This window comes from Scyliorhinus canicula, chromosome 3 (genome assembly GCF_902713615.1).
Source record: "Scyliorhinus canicula chromosome 3, sScyCan1.1, whole genome shotgun sequence".
Lineage (NCBI taxonomy): Eukaryota > Metazoa > Chordata > Chondrichthyes > Carcharhiniformes > Scyliorhinidae > Scyliorhinus > Scyliorhinus canicula.
In genome coordinates, this window is record NC_052148.1 from 203,017,577 (window position 1) to 203,032,990 (window position 15,414).

General features: G+C 46.3%; 1 protein-coding gene across 2 annotated transcripts in view; it reads left to right on the plus strand.

Moving 5' to 3' along the window:
- Window positions 1-6,926: 6,926 nt before the first annotated feature.
- Window positions 6,927-15,414, plus strand: part of tmem131l (transmembrane 131 like) — a 209,914-nt gene continuing 201,426 nt past the window's right edge. For both annotated transcript variants that reach the window (XM_038792026.1, XM_038792027.1), the window contains exons 1-3: window positions 6,927-7,131; window positions 7,521-7,591; window positions 15,049-15,092. In XM_038792026.1, coding sequence (XP_038647954.1) covers window positions 7,002-7,131; window positions 7,521-7,591; window positions 15,049-15,092 — 245 coding nt within the window. In that variant the 5' untranslated portion in view covers window positions 6,927-7,001. The remainder of the gene's footprint in view (window positions 7,132-7,520; window positions 7,592-15,048; window positions 15,093-15,414) is intronic.

A 15,414-nucleotide genomic window follows, 5' to 3' on the forward strand; every position in this document is an offset into this window, starting at 1 on the left:
GCGTCATATTGACAGCTTCCAGTTCGCAGGCCCTAACCGCCTCCTATTCACCATGGATGTGCAATCACTCTATACCTCCATCCCACACCAGGATGGCCTGAGAGCTCTTTGCTTCTTTCTCAAAAAGAGCCCTGGACAATTCCCGTGCACCACCACTTTCTTCCGCCTGGCTGAACTCGTTCTATCTCTCAACAACTTCACCTTTAACTCATCCCATTTTCTCCAAATCAAAGGTGTAGCAATGGGTACCTGCATGGGTCCGAGCTATGCTTGCCTTTTTATGGGTTATGTGGAACATTCCTTGTTCCAGGCATACCCGGGTCCCCTCCCACAACTCCTTTACCAGTCCATTGAGTTTGGTGCCGCTTCATGCTTTCGTCCGGACCTGGAAAAATTTATGAACTTCGCTTCCAGTTTCCAGCCCTCCATCACTTTCACCTGGTCCATCTCAGACACTTCCCTTCCCTTCCTTGACCTTGCTGTCTCTATTTCCAGCAATAGACTATCCACTAATATCAATTAACAACCCACTGACTCCCACAGCTATCTGGACTACAGCTCTTCGCACCTACACCCTGTAAGGACTCCATCCCTTTCTCTCAGCTTCTTTGTCTCAGCCGCATTTGTTCCGTTGATGCCACTTTCTGCTTCGAAATGTGTTCCTTCTTCCTCAACCGTGATTTCCCACCTACAGTTTTTGACAGGGCCCTCAACAGAATGCGGTCCATCTCCCGCACCACTCCCCTTGCCCCTTCCCCTCCCTCCCAGAACAAGGATAGAGTCCCCCTCGTTCTCACATTTCACCCCACCAGCCTCCGTATGCAAAGCATAATCCTCCGACATTTTTGTCAACTCCAAACACATCTTCCCTTCACCCCCTCTGTCAGCATTCCGCAGAGACTGTTCCCTCTGAGATAAAAGAAAATTATTGCGGAGCTGGTATCTGAAACCAAAGAGAAAATGCTGGCAGGTCTGGCAGCATCTATCGGGAGAGGGTCATCTAGACTCGAAACGTTAGCTCTTTTCTCTCCCTACAAATGCTGCCAGACCTGCTGAGATTTTCCAGCATTTTCTCTTTGGTTCCCTCTGAGATAACCTAGTCCATTCCTCCACCATACCCAACTCCTCTCCCATTACCCATGGCACTTTCCCATGCAATCACAGAAGTGTAACACCTGCCCCTTTACCTCTTCCATGTTTAACATCCCAGGCCCAAAACACTCATTCCAGGTTAAGCAGTGTTTCACTTCTTCCTCTTTTAATTTGGTCTATTCCATTCGCTGCTCCCAATGTGGTCTTCTCTGCATCGGAGAGACCAAACATAGACTTCAGTCTGTGCTCGTTCAGGACCCTGACCTTCCTGTTGCTTGCCATTTTAACACAAGATTCTGCTCCCATGCCCACATGTCTCTCCTTGTTCCAGTGAAGCTCAATGCAAACTGGAGGAACAGCATTTCCTCTTCCGGTCAGACACCCGACAGCCTTCCGGTCTCAACATTGAATTCAACAACTTCAGATGATTGGCTCTACCCCACCTCAACCCCTTTGTTTTCATTCCAAAGGGGCTGGTTTAGCACAGTGGGCTAAAGAGCTGGCTTATAATGCAGAACAAGGCCAGCAGCGCGGGTTCAATTCCCGTACCGGCCTCCCCGAACAGGCGCCGACATGTGACAATAAGCGATTATTATGTTATTTCATTTTATCTGTCTTTTACATTTTATTTAAGACCATAAGACCATAAGACATAGGAGTGGAAGTAAGGCCATTCGGCCCATCGAGTCCACTCCACCATTCAATCATGGCTGATGGGCATTTCAACTCCACCTACCAGCATTCTCCCCGTAGCCCTCAATTCCTCGCGACATCAAGAATTTATCTATCTCTGCCTTGAAGCCATTTAGCGTCCCGGCCTCCACTGCACTCCGCGGCAATGAATTCCACAGGCCCACCACTCTCTGGCTGAAGAAATGTCTCCGCATTTTTGTTCTGAATTTACCCCCTCTAATTCTAAGGCTGTGCCCACGGGTCCTCGTCTCCTCGCCTAACGGAAACAGTTTCTTTGCGTCCACCCTTTCTAAGCCATGTATTATCTTGTAAGTTTCTATTAGATCTCCCCTTAACCTTCTAAACTCCAATGAATACAATCCCAGGATCCTCAGCCGTTCATCATATGTTAGACCCGCCATTCCAGGGATCATCCGTGTGAATCTCCGCTGGACACGCTCCAGTGCCAGTATGTCCTTCCTGAGATGTGGGACCCAAAACTGGACACAGTACTCCAAATGGGGCCTAACCAGAGCCTTATAAAGGCTCAGTAGCACATCGCTGCTTTTATATTCCAACCCTCTTGAGATAAATGACAACATTGCATTCGCTTTCTTAATCACAGATTCAACCTGCATGTTTACCTTTAGGGAATCCTCGACTAGCACTCCCAGATCCCTTTGTACTTTGGCATTATGAATTTTCTCACCGTTTAGAAAGTAGTCTATGCTTGGATTCTTTTTTCCAAAGTGCAAGACCTCACATTTTCTCACGTTGAATTGCATCAGCCATTTCCTGCACCACTCTCCCAAACTGTCTAGATCCTTCTGCAGCCTCCCCACTTCCTCAGCACTACCTGCCTGACCACCTAACTTCGTATCATCGGCAAACTTCGCTAGAATGCCCTCAGTCCCTTCATCCAGATCATTAATATATCTGGTGAACAGCTGCGGCCCCAACACTGAACCCTGTGGGACACCGCTGGTCACCGGCTGCCATTCCGAAAAAGAACCTTTTATCCCAACTCTCTGCCTTCTGTCAGACAGCCAATCTTCAACCCATGCCAGTAGCTCACCTCGAACACCATGGGCCCTCACCTTACTCAGCAGCCTCCTGTGTGGCACCTTATCAAAGGCCTTTTGGAAATCCAGATAGACCACATCCACTGGGTTTCCCTGGTCTAACCTACTTGTCACCTCCTCAAAGAATTCTAACAGGTTCGTCAGGCACGACCTCCCCTTACTAAATCCATGTTGACTTGTTCTAATCCGACCCTGCTCTTCCAAGAATTTAGAAATCTCATCCTTAACGATCGATTCTAGAATTTTACCAACAACCGAGGTTAGGCTAATTGGCCTATAATTTTCCATCTTTTGTCTTGATCCTTTCTTGAACAAGGGGGTTACAACAGCGATCTTCCAATCATTCGGGACTTTCCCTGACTCCAGTGATTTTTGAAAGATCTCAACCAACGCTTCCGCTATTTCTTCAGCCACCTCCCTCAGAACTCTAGGGTGTAGCCCATCGGGGCCAGGAGATTTGTCAATTTTAAGACCTTTTAGCTTTTTTAGCACCATCTCTTTTGTAATGGCAACCATACTCAACTCAGCCCCCTGACCCTCTATAATTTTTGGGATATTACTCATGTCTTCCACTGTGAAGACAGAGGCAAAGTACTTATTAAGTTCTCCAGCCATTTCCTCGTCTCCCATCACTAGCCTTCCGGAATCAGTTTGAATTGGCCCAATGTCTACTTTGGCCTGTCGTTTGTTTCTTATGTATTGAAAGAAACTTTTACTATCATTTCTTATATTACTGGCTAGCCTGCCTTCATATTTGATCCTCTCCTTCCTTATTTGTCTCTTTGTTAACCTCTGTTTGTTTTTGTAGCCTTCCCAATCTTCTGATTTATTTCTTGTCTGTCTTTATATATATATATCCCCCTATCTTATCCCCACTCTCCTTACCTTTTCTCCCTTTTGCTTCTCCCTCCCCCCGACATCTGTCACTGTTTACCTTCTGCTTTTAGTTTCTCTGCTGTTTGGCCTTTCACACCTGTCTCTCTGGGGACTGCCATTAGCACTCTTTTCCTTTGGTTTCTGTGGGTATTAGCCCTCTTTTTCCTTGGTTTCTGTGACTATGACTCATCTTTCTTTTCCTCACCCTACAGTATAAATATCTCCCACTTTATATGTCTTTTAGCTTCGACAAAGGGTCATCTGGACTTGAAACGTTAGCTCTTGTTTCTCCCTACAGATGCTGTCAGACCTGTTGAGATTTTCCAGCATTTTCTCTTTCGGTTTCAGATTCCAGCACCCACAATAATTTGCTTTTATCCATGCTCAGCAGCGCCTCGGCAATGCCCACCTCCAACTGGGAGATGCTCCACAGCGCCTCGGCTATTCCCATCTGAGATATCCCTCAGCGACTCATCAAGGCCAGACTGGTACTTGGTCAACCCCCCCCCCTGCGAGTCGGACGTTCTGTCGAGGCATTCAGCTATGGCGGTCACCGACTGTGCCACGCCTCGGACACCTCCACTAATGCTGCTGACGTCATGCATCAGGCTCTCCACTGCCGTCGCCACCCTAGCAGGGTTGGCCTCAATGCCACGCATTGCTGGTGACATCTTCTGGTGTGTAGCTTCTGGAACATCTCCAATTGGCTATGGACCTACTGGAGTGTCGCTGACATCATCCTCTGAATATCCTGGTTGCTTCCTAATGTCTCTATCAGCTCCAGGATAGCCTGTTCCAGAGGCTCAGCATCTGGCTGGGACCTGGGATCCAGCAGCCCTCCAACTGTTGTCTCATCTGGACGTTCCTGCCTCCACCTGGTGTCTATCATCAGCGACTGTGTGGTGCTCACCAGATTGTACCCCGGAATCCTGCCCACTAACTTTGCCCACCAAGGTGCGTGCCTCTGCACTGGCGGAGGGTGGGGATAACAGCCGTGACGCATCGATTGTGCCACCCTCGGAATTCTCCTCCGAGGTGGTCTCATGGGAGGCAGGGGAGGGGGCCACCACAGATGGGCCGGCGCCCCTGAGGACCTGCGGGAGAATGAACACGTGGTCAGTGGGAAGGATGGGTCAGTCTGTATGGCAATAACAACTCACGTTGGACAGGTCCTCCAGGTGCGAAGGTTGGCGGATCCTCACCTCTGCGGCGTGCGCTGACCTCTGATTGTTGATCAGTCCTCGGCCACCCCCGTCATCTCCAGGACCCATTCCTCGAAGGTCATGAGGATTGTTTTGTCCGTCACCCCTCTGGGCTCTCTCCTGATGATTGTGGAGCATCGTTTCCTGCAAAGACAGGAGGGCATTGTTAGCTGCACCTGCAGTTCACACTGGGGTTGAGGGGCTGATGTGAAGGAAAGTTTGAGTTGGTGAAGAGAGGGTTATGAAAGGAGAACAGGTGAAGGGAGGGTTTGGGTGAAGGGATGGGTGGAGGGAGTGTTGGGGGTTAAGGTAGGGTTGGGGGGGTAAATGGACGGTTGGGGGAGGAAAGGTTTCGGGGGGGGGGGTTGTCAACTCTTGCGTGCAGCTGCTGCCCCTTCATCCCAGGCGGCGCTGGCTGCCCTGTGGCTTACCCTCTGGGACCCTCGGGGAACTGGACATCCCTCCTGGCCTCCACCACGTTTAGGAGCCTCCCCAGGTCCGCATCTCCAAACCTTGGAGCCGTCGTCTCGGTCCCATGGCTGCAAGCTGTGTGGGGTTCTCGACCTTGTTAGTGGGAGGCTGACGAGCGCGGTGAATCGGCTGGCGTGCCTTTGTTTGCGGCGTGAAGCCCGTGGAGCCTTGCTTTTTAAAAAAAATATTTTATTCTCCTCCTTTTTCACATTTTCTCCCGAATTTACACCCACCAACAATAAACAACAATCAGCAACAGATATGTTAATCCCCATAACAATAAAAACAATCCCATCCTCCCACCAACCCCCAAACATCAGCCTGCATGTTTACACAAACAAATTACCAAAAAGGAATCAGGGATTACCCATAGTCATCCTTAATATACACAGCCCCCCTCCCTCCAACTAATGTTCGATGTTATCCAGTTCTTGAAAGTGCATAATAAACCGTGGAGCCTTGTTAAGTCAACCAATTAACGTTGAATAGCATTGCTAGCCTCGCCGGGTCGAGTGTTGGGAAGCTTGCGACAGTTCCCGCTTGCCACCATACTTAGAAATCTTTCTGGAGAATCACGGCCACCATTTATTTTTACTCAAAGTACCCAATTCATTTTTTTCCAATTAAGGGGCAATTTAGCTTGGCCAATCAGCCTACCCTGCACATAGGATTTACAGTCCATTCGGCCTATCGAGTCTGCACTTGGAAAGAGCACCCGACTCAGGCCCATGCTTCTACTCTAACCCCATAACCCAGCCTAATGTTTTGGACACAAAGGGGCAATTTAGCATGGCCAATCCACCTATTCTGCACATCTTTGGAGTATGGGAGGAAACCGGAGCACCCGGAGGAAACCCATGCAAACTCGGGGAGAAAGTGCAAACTCCACACAGTCACCGGAGGCTGGAATTGAACATGGCACCCTGGAGCTGAGAGGCACCAGTACTAACCACTGTGCCACCCCTAAATCTTTGGCTTGTGGAGGTGAGACACTGTGAGAATTTGCAGACTCCACACGGACAGTGACCCGGGGCCAGGATCGGACCCAGGTCCTCAGTGCCCTGAGGTAGCAGTGCCAACCACTGCACTGCCCTACATGCCCAGTATTTATATGGCTGGTCCAGTTGAGTTTCTAGTGCGTAGTGACTCCCCCCCCCAAATGTTGACAGTCTGTTTTCACCTCCACCTTCTCACATGAATTTTTAAAAAAACTCCCCATACCAACCACGTCCCAACTGACAACAATATCCTGCGCAAAGCAGGCATTTTGAACACGGTAATGGTAATAACGAATGAAGCGGCGGCTTTGGTGGCATTGCGGGTTGAAGGGAAGGACTGATGTCCGTGCACAACACGCAGAGCGCGGCGGCGGCGGCACCGCCCCCCACACTCCCGCGCGCGCAGATCCTGGCAGTCGGGGCCCCGCCGCGCGTGCGCGCCCCTCCTGGCTCGAGTGAGCGAGCGTCCGCCCGCGAGCTTGTGTCGGGGCTGAGCCGGAGCGAGCACGCGCGGTCGGTAGGGTGAGGGAGGAGGTGCAGAGCGGCCGCGCGCGCGCGCGCGCTCTCTCTCTCTCTCTCTCAGTGAGGGTGAAGGGACATTGGGCAGCATGGCGGGACTGTGTGTACAGGCGGCTCGGTGCTGCTGCCACCGCCACTGGGCTCAATGGATAAAGTTACTATTGGGCATCCTACAGCTCACTTTACCGAGTTTTCGACAAGGGACGTTCGCAGCACAAGGTTTGGGAATCCTTTGTGTGTCACGTTGTTTTGTGTTCGCAGTGTTAATTTTTTAAAGGGACCCCCCCCCCCCCATCTTAAATGTTTGCGTCCCTGACAGGGTGTGTGTACCAAGACCCATGTACATGCTCTCTTCTGGATGAAGGCGTTCGTGATTCGGAGGGAGCAACGTGCTGCAAGTCCCCACTCGTGGTTCAAAACCTAAACATGCAGTGTTTCAAAGTGTCTCTAATGGAATATTGTGGTCCATACTGTACCAGTTATTTAGTTGTCGTTTAAAACCTGCAGTATAAATCTTCACTATCCCAATTCCAAAGTGCTTGGTCGTGTTATTCGTGTCTCGAAGCGGTTTCGATTTCACTAAAAAATATATATTTTTCTTCGAATAGCACTTGCCGAAATTCCCAAGGTAGTGGAGCTGTGGCAGGCAGAGGAGGGAGATGTGTTAATTCCCACTCAGGTGAGAAATTTGAAATAAAGTCTCGAATTATATTCCTCACAATGTTTGGGAAACGGAAATTCCTGCAGCTGGATGTCAAATTCTAGTTTGTGATTATTTAAAAAAAAACATTATTGGTTAACATATGATCAAGAAGACCTCCACAGTAACAATACTACCCCTCCATTATGTATTTGTGTCTTGCTGATGGCAAGATGTAATAAAATATTTAAAGGTGTAATCAAAACGTGCACATTACTTTGTTTCCGCTCGAGCATTTCTCCAGTTGGCTAAACTATCAAGCAAATAATACATCTTATTTTATCAATAAAAACCGGCCAACAGTCATTGTTCTGCTATGGCATCACTGAATTGTGTTTCTTTATGTCTTGTTATCAGGAAGGTTATTTTTAAAATCAGCAACACAGATCACTAGCATTACTGCATTTGGCTGATTTGCATTTTTTCACTTATGAAAGTTCATCAGATTGATAACTCGATTAGATAATTACAAACCAGTGACTGAAGCTGCTTGAACTACGTTAATCTAGTTTCTGTTGTAAAAATCTATGGATAACTGCATTCTATTTTTTCATTTGTACAGTTTGTGTTGTGATTTTGAGAATTAATTAATTTTTAAAAGTTCTATTTAACCACTTGTTCAAGAAATATTTTTTTATATCATAGTACACTTTGATCATGTTGATGTTGTGGCTTCTGACAGCATTGCAGTAGCTTTAATTGAAAGAGGTGGACTTGTAAAGAAGTTAACCCAGCAACAAAGCTTGTAACTATGTCTGAATTCACAAACATAATTAGCTGTAAAGGTCCCGCCTACTTGGCAACGAACACCGAATTCTGGAACAGTTCTTTTAACTATTTCTTGTATGTTTCGGCAATCGTACGCCAGTGTGGCTTAAGGCCCACTGAATACTTTTTGTGTGCCGCCTTACTTCTCATCATCCAAACTAGAGCATTGATAACTCCTCCCTTTGTAAAATCTTTGACGTCTCTCAACAGAATGATGGCTGGGAGTGTTGATAGCAGGTTTCAAGGGGCACCTGGGACATGAGGGTGAACAATTGACTTAATAGTTTATTTCCTTGGATAGACAATGAAATGGGAATGACAGTGAAGGAAACGATGAATTAGTCAAAATTAGGTACAGAAAAGGGAAGTGAAGAGGGAAAGAAAGATTGGGTTGAGAAAAGGTAGAAAATTGAGAAACAGAACAATTTATTACTTGCAAGAAAAGTTGTTTCATTTCTGGGCTGGAGAGGTTGAACGGCATTCCAGGAACAAAAATCATGATTAAGAGCCCTTGAATAACTATTATGTGCTAGTCCTAACTCTCTCTAGTGAGTTTAATATATTTTTATTAATAGTGCAAATGCAGCAATATCTAAATGCGCTGGGTAATTTTTGCAAGGGTAAAGACAAAACGGCTCAGTGTCCACTAACATGTAGTGATTTGCAACTTGTAGTGTGTCTCTTACCTCAGATTGATAGGTTATTTACAAAATAGTAGTATGTGCATTAAACTCGGTTATTTTACGAGCAAATTCTGGCTCTTTGTGGAAAGCAAAAGTGTCACAATGATGCCATTCACAAGTGTTTTGTTGTGTGCTATTATTTTGTTAGTATAAACTCCTTCACTGGTTTGCACCTTACAGTCAAAATTGTATTCTCTTTAAATGATTCAGATTAGGCTTGATTTATAATGGGGAAGGGTATGTTTATTGAGGGAGTCCCTCAAAATCGAAGTCTTCAGATGACTGAGGAGTCCATGCCTGGATCCACAAGTTCTTCCATTGAGACATTTTGTGCAAAGGAGTGGAATTTGCAGCCCCGTTTGGATTTCCCCTTCTTCCCCTGCCGTCGCACTTCTGCTTTGCTGTCAAGCCGCTGAGCCTTGAAGCAGCTTGTGCTTTGATGGACCAGGTGGAGCCATGCCAAGCGGTCCGCAGTCTTTTCCTCCCATTAGTGGTGTTAGTGATTTACGATGGCCTTGAGCATGTCCTTGTACCTTTTCCTTTCAAAGAGAGCTGAGAGGAGGGAACCTGCTGAGGAAGGCCGTTTCTGGGCATCCGTACGCAATGGCCCATCCATTGATTGGGAATTGGGTCCGCAGGAGCAGGGCTTTGATTCTGGTAGACACAGCTTCATGGATGATGTTAGCTTTGGTACAGGGGTCGTCCCATTTGATCCCCAGCATTCAATGTAATTACTGCTGATGGAAGCTCTCAAGGATCTTAACTTGTCGTCGATAGACAGTCCAGGACCATTGTTGATTTCTAAAGGACCCTATTGTTAAAGACACATTGGCGCAACTTGAAAGCACAGTTGACAATCTCAGGATGGTGACAGACTTCAATGGGGAGGATGATCCGAAGAACTTCACGATTTAAGGAATCAAATGTCTTGGTGAGGTTGATGAAGGTGAGGAACAATTCTTGGTTTTGCTCCTGCCACTTTTCCTGGACCTGCCTAGATACAAAGACCATGTCTGCAGGACCCCGGGATGTTCGGAAGCTGAGTATCCTGGACAGGACAAAGGTGGTTCAGGAGGTTATGGGTCTTTTGACTGCAATGGACAGGTAGAAATCCCTCTTATTTTCGTAATTAAATTGATCGTCGACCTCCTTGTGAATAGTAGTGAGATCATGGAGGAACTTTTGGTAAATGAGATATCAAAGCCAAGCTGATTATATTGCATGAACGTTACCTGAAGCATAACTTGCATTTATATAGAACCTTTAGTGGTGAAGAGCATCGCAAGGTGCTTCAAAGGATGGTTACCAAATGAAATTTCACAACATGCCATGGAGATGTAGTATTAGGATAAGTGACCGTAAGCTTGGCCAAAGAGGTAGATTTTAAGAAGCATCTTAAAAGAGAAGAGAGAGATGGAGTGGGAATTCCAGAGCTTAGCATCTGGGCAAAGGCACATCTCGCATATATAATAATGGAAGATTGTGAGGGTTGCAGAGATCTCAGAAATGTGGTCGGGGCTGGAGGTGTTTACAAAGGAGGGGTATAATCATGGAGGGATTTGGAAACAAAGATGAGAATATTAATTCTTGCTAGGCAAGAGGATCAAAAGTGAAGGTGAAGATGTGATTGATCATATCGGTAGCTGTAGAAATGTCATGGTGAATGGAGGGCTGGAGGGCCAAATACGTATCAATTTGGAAGTTTGAAAGTGCGACTGTAAGTGACTTGGAGTGTTTTTTTCCCCACAGCGGTGGACAAGAAGGAAGTGGACTAGGAAGGGGAAAAAGCTGTATGGATGGAGAGTGACACGAGGAAATGATCAGAGATTACCTTATTTTTGAAACAGTGGAAGATCCAAGGGATGGCTGCGAATATGGGTATATGGAGGGAGAGATTCAGGAAGGAAAGGAGGGCAGTAAATTTGGAAAAGAAGGAACACTAAGTGCGACACGAGTTGAAATCATTGGTTACAATCCCTGTAAAGACATATAACTTTAAAAAAGGAATTAGCACAGATTCCCCCCAAATTCTGGATTGGCCAAACTAAATTGCCATTTAATTGGGGGGAAAAAAAGTATATTTTTTAAAAAAGGATTTAAATTTCCAGTGACCAACTTGAATGGATTGCATGACAGCATTTCAAGTTTTATGACTTTTATTTCAACAAACTAAAATCAGCATTGACTGGACATTACTTAGCAGGCAATGAATACCCAAAACTACAGAAAAAAATATTGATGTCTTTACTCGACTGATAACCCCATGTCACATATGTATACATTACTGCATGTTGTTCGTGTAATTTCAGTCTTTACAGGAAGGTTTGCAGTCTCTCTCAGCTTTCAATTGGTTCACTAGCAGTTTCACTGAGTTTTAATGTCCAATGTCCGTCAAAGGTTCTGCCCATCAGTCTTCTGAGAGTTCCCGACCAGTCTTCCGGTACCAAGACTCACTCCAATAATTCCTTCTGCCTTGCCAGGGCAAAATTTCCAGTGGCCTCAAATCTCTTGGAGGTTCTTTCTCTTTACCCCGAGGACCAGCTTTCTGCTTGGGAGCTAACAGAGAAGATATTTTCCCCTACTACTTGCAACAGCTGCTGCTTCTCTTTTTTTCCCTCTCTTTTTGTCTCCGTATATCCATTAAAAAAAAAAAAAATCCCACTACTTGGGACTCTGTAAGTCTGCACAAAGCAAGAACAGCTACCTCAAACTGTAGGCCTACTCATGACCAAGCCAGGTGTTTTGTTTTCATGTGTTTAACCTGGCAGGAGTGTCCCTTGACCCCATGGTAACCAGGTTTCAATGGCTTATCGCTGGGCAGAATTAGCAGGTGGTCACATGTGCCTTTTCATCATGCAATTTTACATTTATTTTAAAAAGACAGTCCAAAATGTAACCATCTGTATATCACATTCCTAACACATTGAGGGTGAGAAGTTGCTTGGTGCAGATACTAAGGGTGGAAGGCACTGGCGATATCTTGGTGAGAAACCTGATGTGGTATTTGGGTGGATGGTAGAGAAAGAAGATTTTTAAAATGGGGTGGAAAAAAGTGAGTTGCTCAAGGAAGGAAAAGTTGCTGGCCAAGGGGTGATTTTTTTTTTTAATAAACAATTTTATTGAGGTATTTTTTGGCATTGCAACAACAACAATATAAGTTCATGGAACTATAAACATAGTGCAAAAACCAACTCCCTTCCTAACAGGTCCCGCCTAATTGACCCCCTATTCAATGATCAATCATGATCACATTTACCAGCCTTCTTACATTGGCCACCAACTGCCTACCCGTAACAAATCCCATCTGGTCCTCCCCAATAACGTCCGGAACACAATCCTCAATCCTGGAGGACAAAATTTTGACCAGTAATTTGGCATCTACATTCAACAGGGATATCGGCCTATAGGACTCACAAAGCTCCGGGTTCTTGTCCTGTTTCAGAATCGTGGCCTTTGACATCGTCGGGGGGCAGAGCCCCTCTATCCCTTGCCGCATTGAACAACTTGATCAACACCTGCCCCAATGTCCCGGAGAACTTTTTATAGAACTCCACTGGGTACCCATCCGGTCCCGGGGCTTTACCCAACTGCATGGCCTTCATGCCCTCCACTATCTCTTCCAGCCCGACCGGGGCCCCCAACCCTTCTACCAGTTCCCCGTCCACCTATGGGAAAGTCAGCCCTTCCAGGAAGTCCATCATTCCCTCCGGCCCCGTAGGGGGTTCCAACCTGTACAGCCAGCTGTAGAAATCCCTGAACACCTTGTTCACCCCTGCCAAACCTCCCACCAAGTTCCCATCCCCATCAATTACTTTCCCTGTTTCTCTAGCCGCCTCCCTCTTTCTGAGTTGCTGTGCAAGCATTCTGCTGGCCTTCTCACCATGCTCGTGTAGATCACCCACCCCTCACCTTTCTAAGCTGTTCCACTGCTCTCTCTGTGGATAACAAGCCTAACTCCGCCTGTAGCCTCCGCCATTCCCTTAAAAGCTCTGCCCCTGGGGTCTCCGCATACCTCCTGTCGATCTGTAAAATCTCTTTTACCAGTCGGTCCTTCTTGTCCCTGTGAGCCCGGATCGAGATCAGCTCCCCTCTCACCATTGCCGTCAGCGCTTCCCAGACCACCGCTGCTGAGACTTCCCCCGTATTGTTTACCTGCAGGTAATTTTGCATGCATTTCCTTAGCCTCTCGCACACCGCTTCGTCCGCCAAAAGCCCTACATCTAACCTCCATTGTGGGCGCTGATTACTTTCTTTACTAACCTGCAGGTCAACCCAATGTGGAGCATGGTCTGAGATAGTAATCGCCGAGTAACCCGCGTCCACCACCCCTGCCAGTAAAGCCTTGCTCAAAATAAATAAATAAATCGATCCGAGAATATACCTTCTGTACATGGGAGTAGAGGGAGAACTCCTTCATCGTTGGTTGCCTAAATCTTCATGGATCCACCCCGTCCATCTGCTCCATGAACCCTTTCAGTTCCTTTGCCATTGCTGGCACCCTGCCCGTTTTCGAGCATGACACATCCAAAAAGGGATCAGTAAGCCATTCCCTTTCTTGGGCCTACCTCCAGCCCGTGCGCCACGCCTCCCCCGGCAGCCCCCACCACTGCCCTCCTCTCTGTCACTCAACCCAAGTCCCTCCCTCATCAGCAGAACAACTAACTTCTCCCCCTAGCAACACCACTCTGTAACCTAATACGCTAAACATATACATACCCCCCACTGCGCTTCCGTGAGGTAGCTCACACAGCTAGTGTGGTGGCTCCCATTCCCGGCGCCAGATAGTCTCCCACCTATTGTCCTTTTCGCCCCCCCCCCTCATCTAACAATCCCCACACAATCAACCAATTGAAAGAAAAACACCGAAATCCAAGCATAACGTCTCCATCCCACAAATCCTGCAAATCAACGCAAAAGGCACTGCCAACACCCCCCAAAAAGAAAACCCGAAAACGAAAAACTTTCCCCCCCCCGCCGCCTTAAACAGAACTCAAAAACAGAAGAGAAACAAAACAAATATAAGCCAAAATGTTGCATCATAGTTCAAAAGTTCTCAGTCCACCACAAGCCCTTTCCTTTTAAGGGGTGATTTGTTGATGTGCCACACTTTTCCTTGGTCAGTCTGGGCTTGGCAAATGGTGGAAGGTATTACCAGCGGTGGGAGATTTCATTAAGTAGCGGAAGGTGTCAAGATCGCCACGTTGATGCAATCATTTACAAGTTCAAGGATGGGCAAGGCCCTGTTCACAAGTGAATGGACTTTCTCGAGTGGAGTGTGGAGAGAGGAGATGAGGGCTGACATTGGGAAGGCAGCTTGCAAGATTAGTCTCCAGTGGGCTCACCTGTTGGGACGGTCAATGATACTTGTAAAGAGTGGGTCACTTTTGGAGGATACCAAGAGAGGTATTCCAAACGTGTATGCTAAACAAAGAGGGAGTAAGCAGTCACTCCTCAGGTTTATTATGAAACAAGTGAATGTTAATAGATGCATTTCAGCCTTTTTGCAATGAGGTATTAGTGGCTTGCCTTTGGAATTACCACAATCTTTGTGCGACATACTCTTTTTCTTTGGGAACCTAGCAGCATTCACATAATTCAGCAAGTTGCATGACCACTGTGTGCACATCTCAAACTGTTTAATTATTGTTCAACTTTTCTTGATTTTTAAAAGAACTGTTCTGATGAAAGGGTTACAGACCTGAAATGTTAACTCTATTTCTGTCCACAGATGCTGCCTGGCCCTGAGTAGTTCCAGCAATTTTTTTTTCCATCAGGTTTCCATCATCTGCAATATTTAGGCTTTTAATTTTTCTTTTGTTTTCATATACAGATTGTCACGATTGAGCAGCGTACACCTCGTTGGTAGCCTTACTTTTAAAATAATTACTGTGTCAATAAAGTTCACTTTAGAATCGTTATAGTCAAGGAGATGGTGATTTTGTATGTCATTCAAGTAATTTTGTTTTTCCCCTTGTTACATTGCAGACTACTTCTGAACAGAGTGTAGATGACCTGCCTCTGGAACAAAGGTAAATTTGATCAAATTCTGTTTCCATGTTGTAACTCCGACCACTAATAAAGTCACAATGAAAGTAATAGTTTGCTATGCCAAGTCATACTAAAAGCTTTTAAAGTAATTGCTTTTATATATAAAGTTTGGTCTAAGAGCTCTTTATTAAAATTTAGAACATCTGGATTTGTAGTGTGGCTATGAGCTGTAGAGTTGGGGAGCTGCTAAGTTCCATCACTGATCTGGGCTTTGTTAACCATAATGCTTATGGAACTGCACTATTTGCCTTTGGCATTCTGAACTGGAGATAAGTTGAACATTAAAATTCCCCCCCCCCCCCA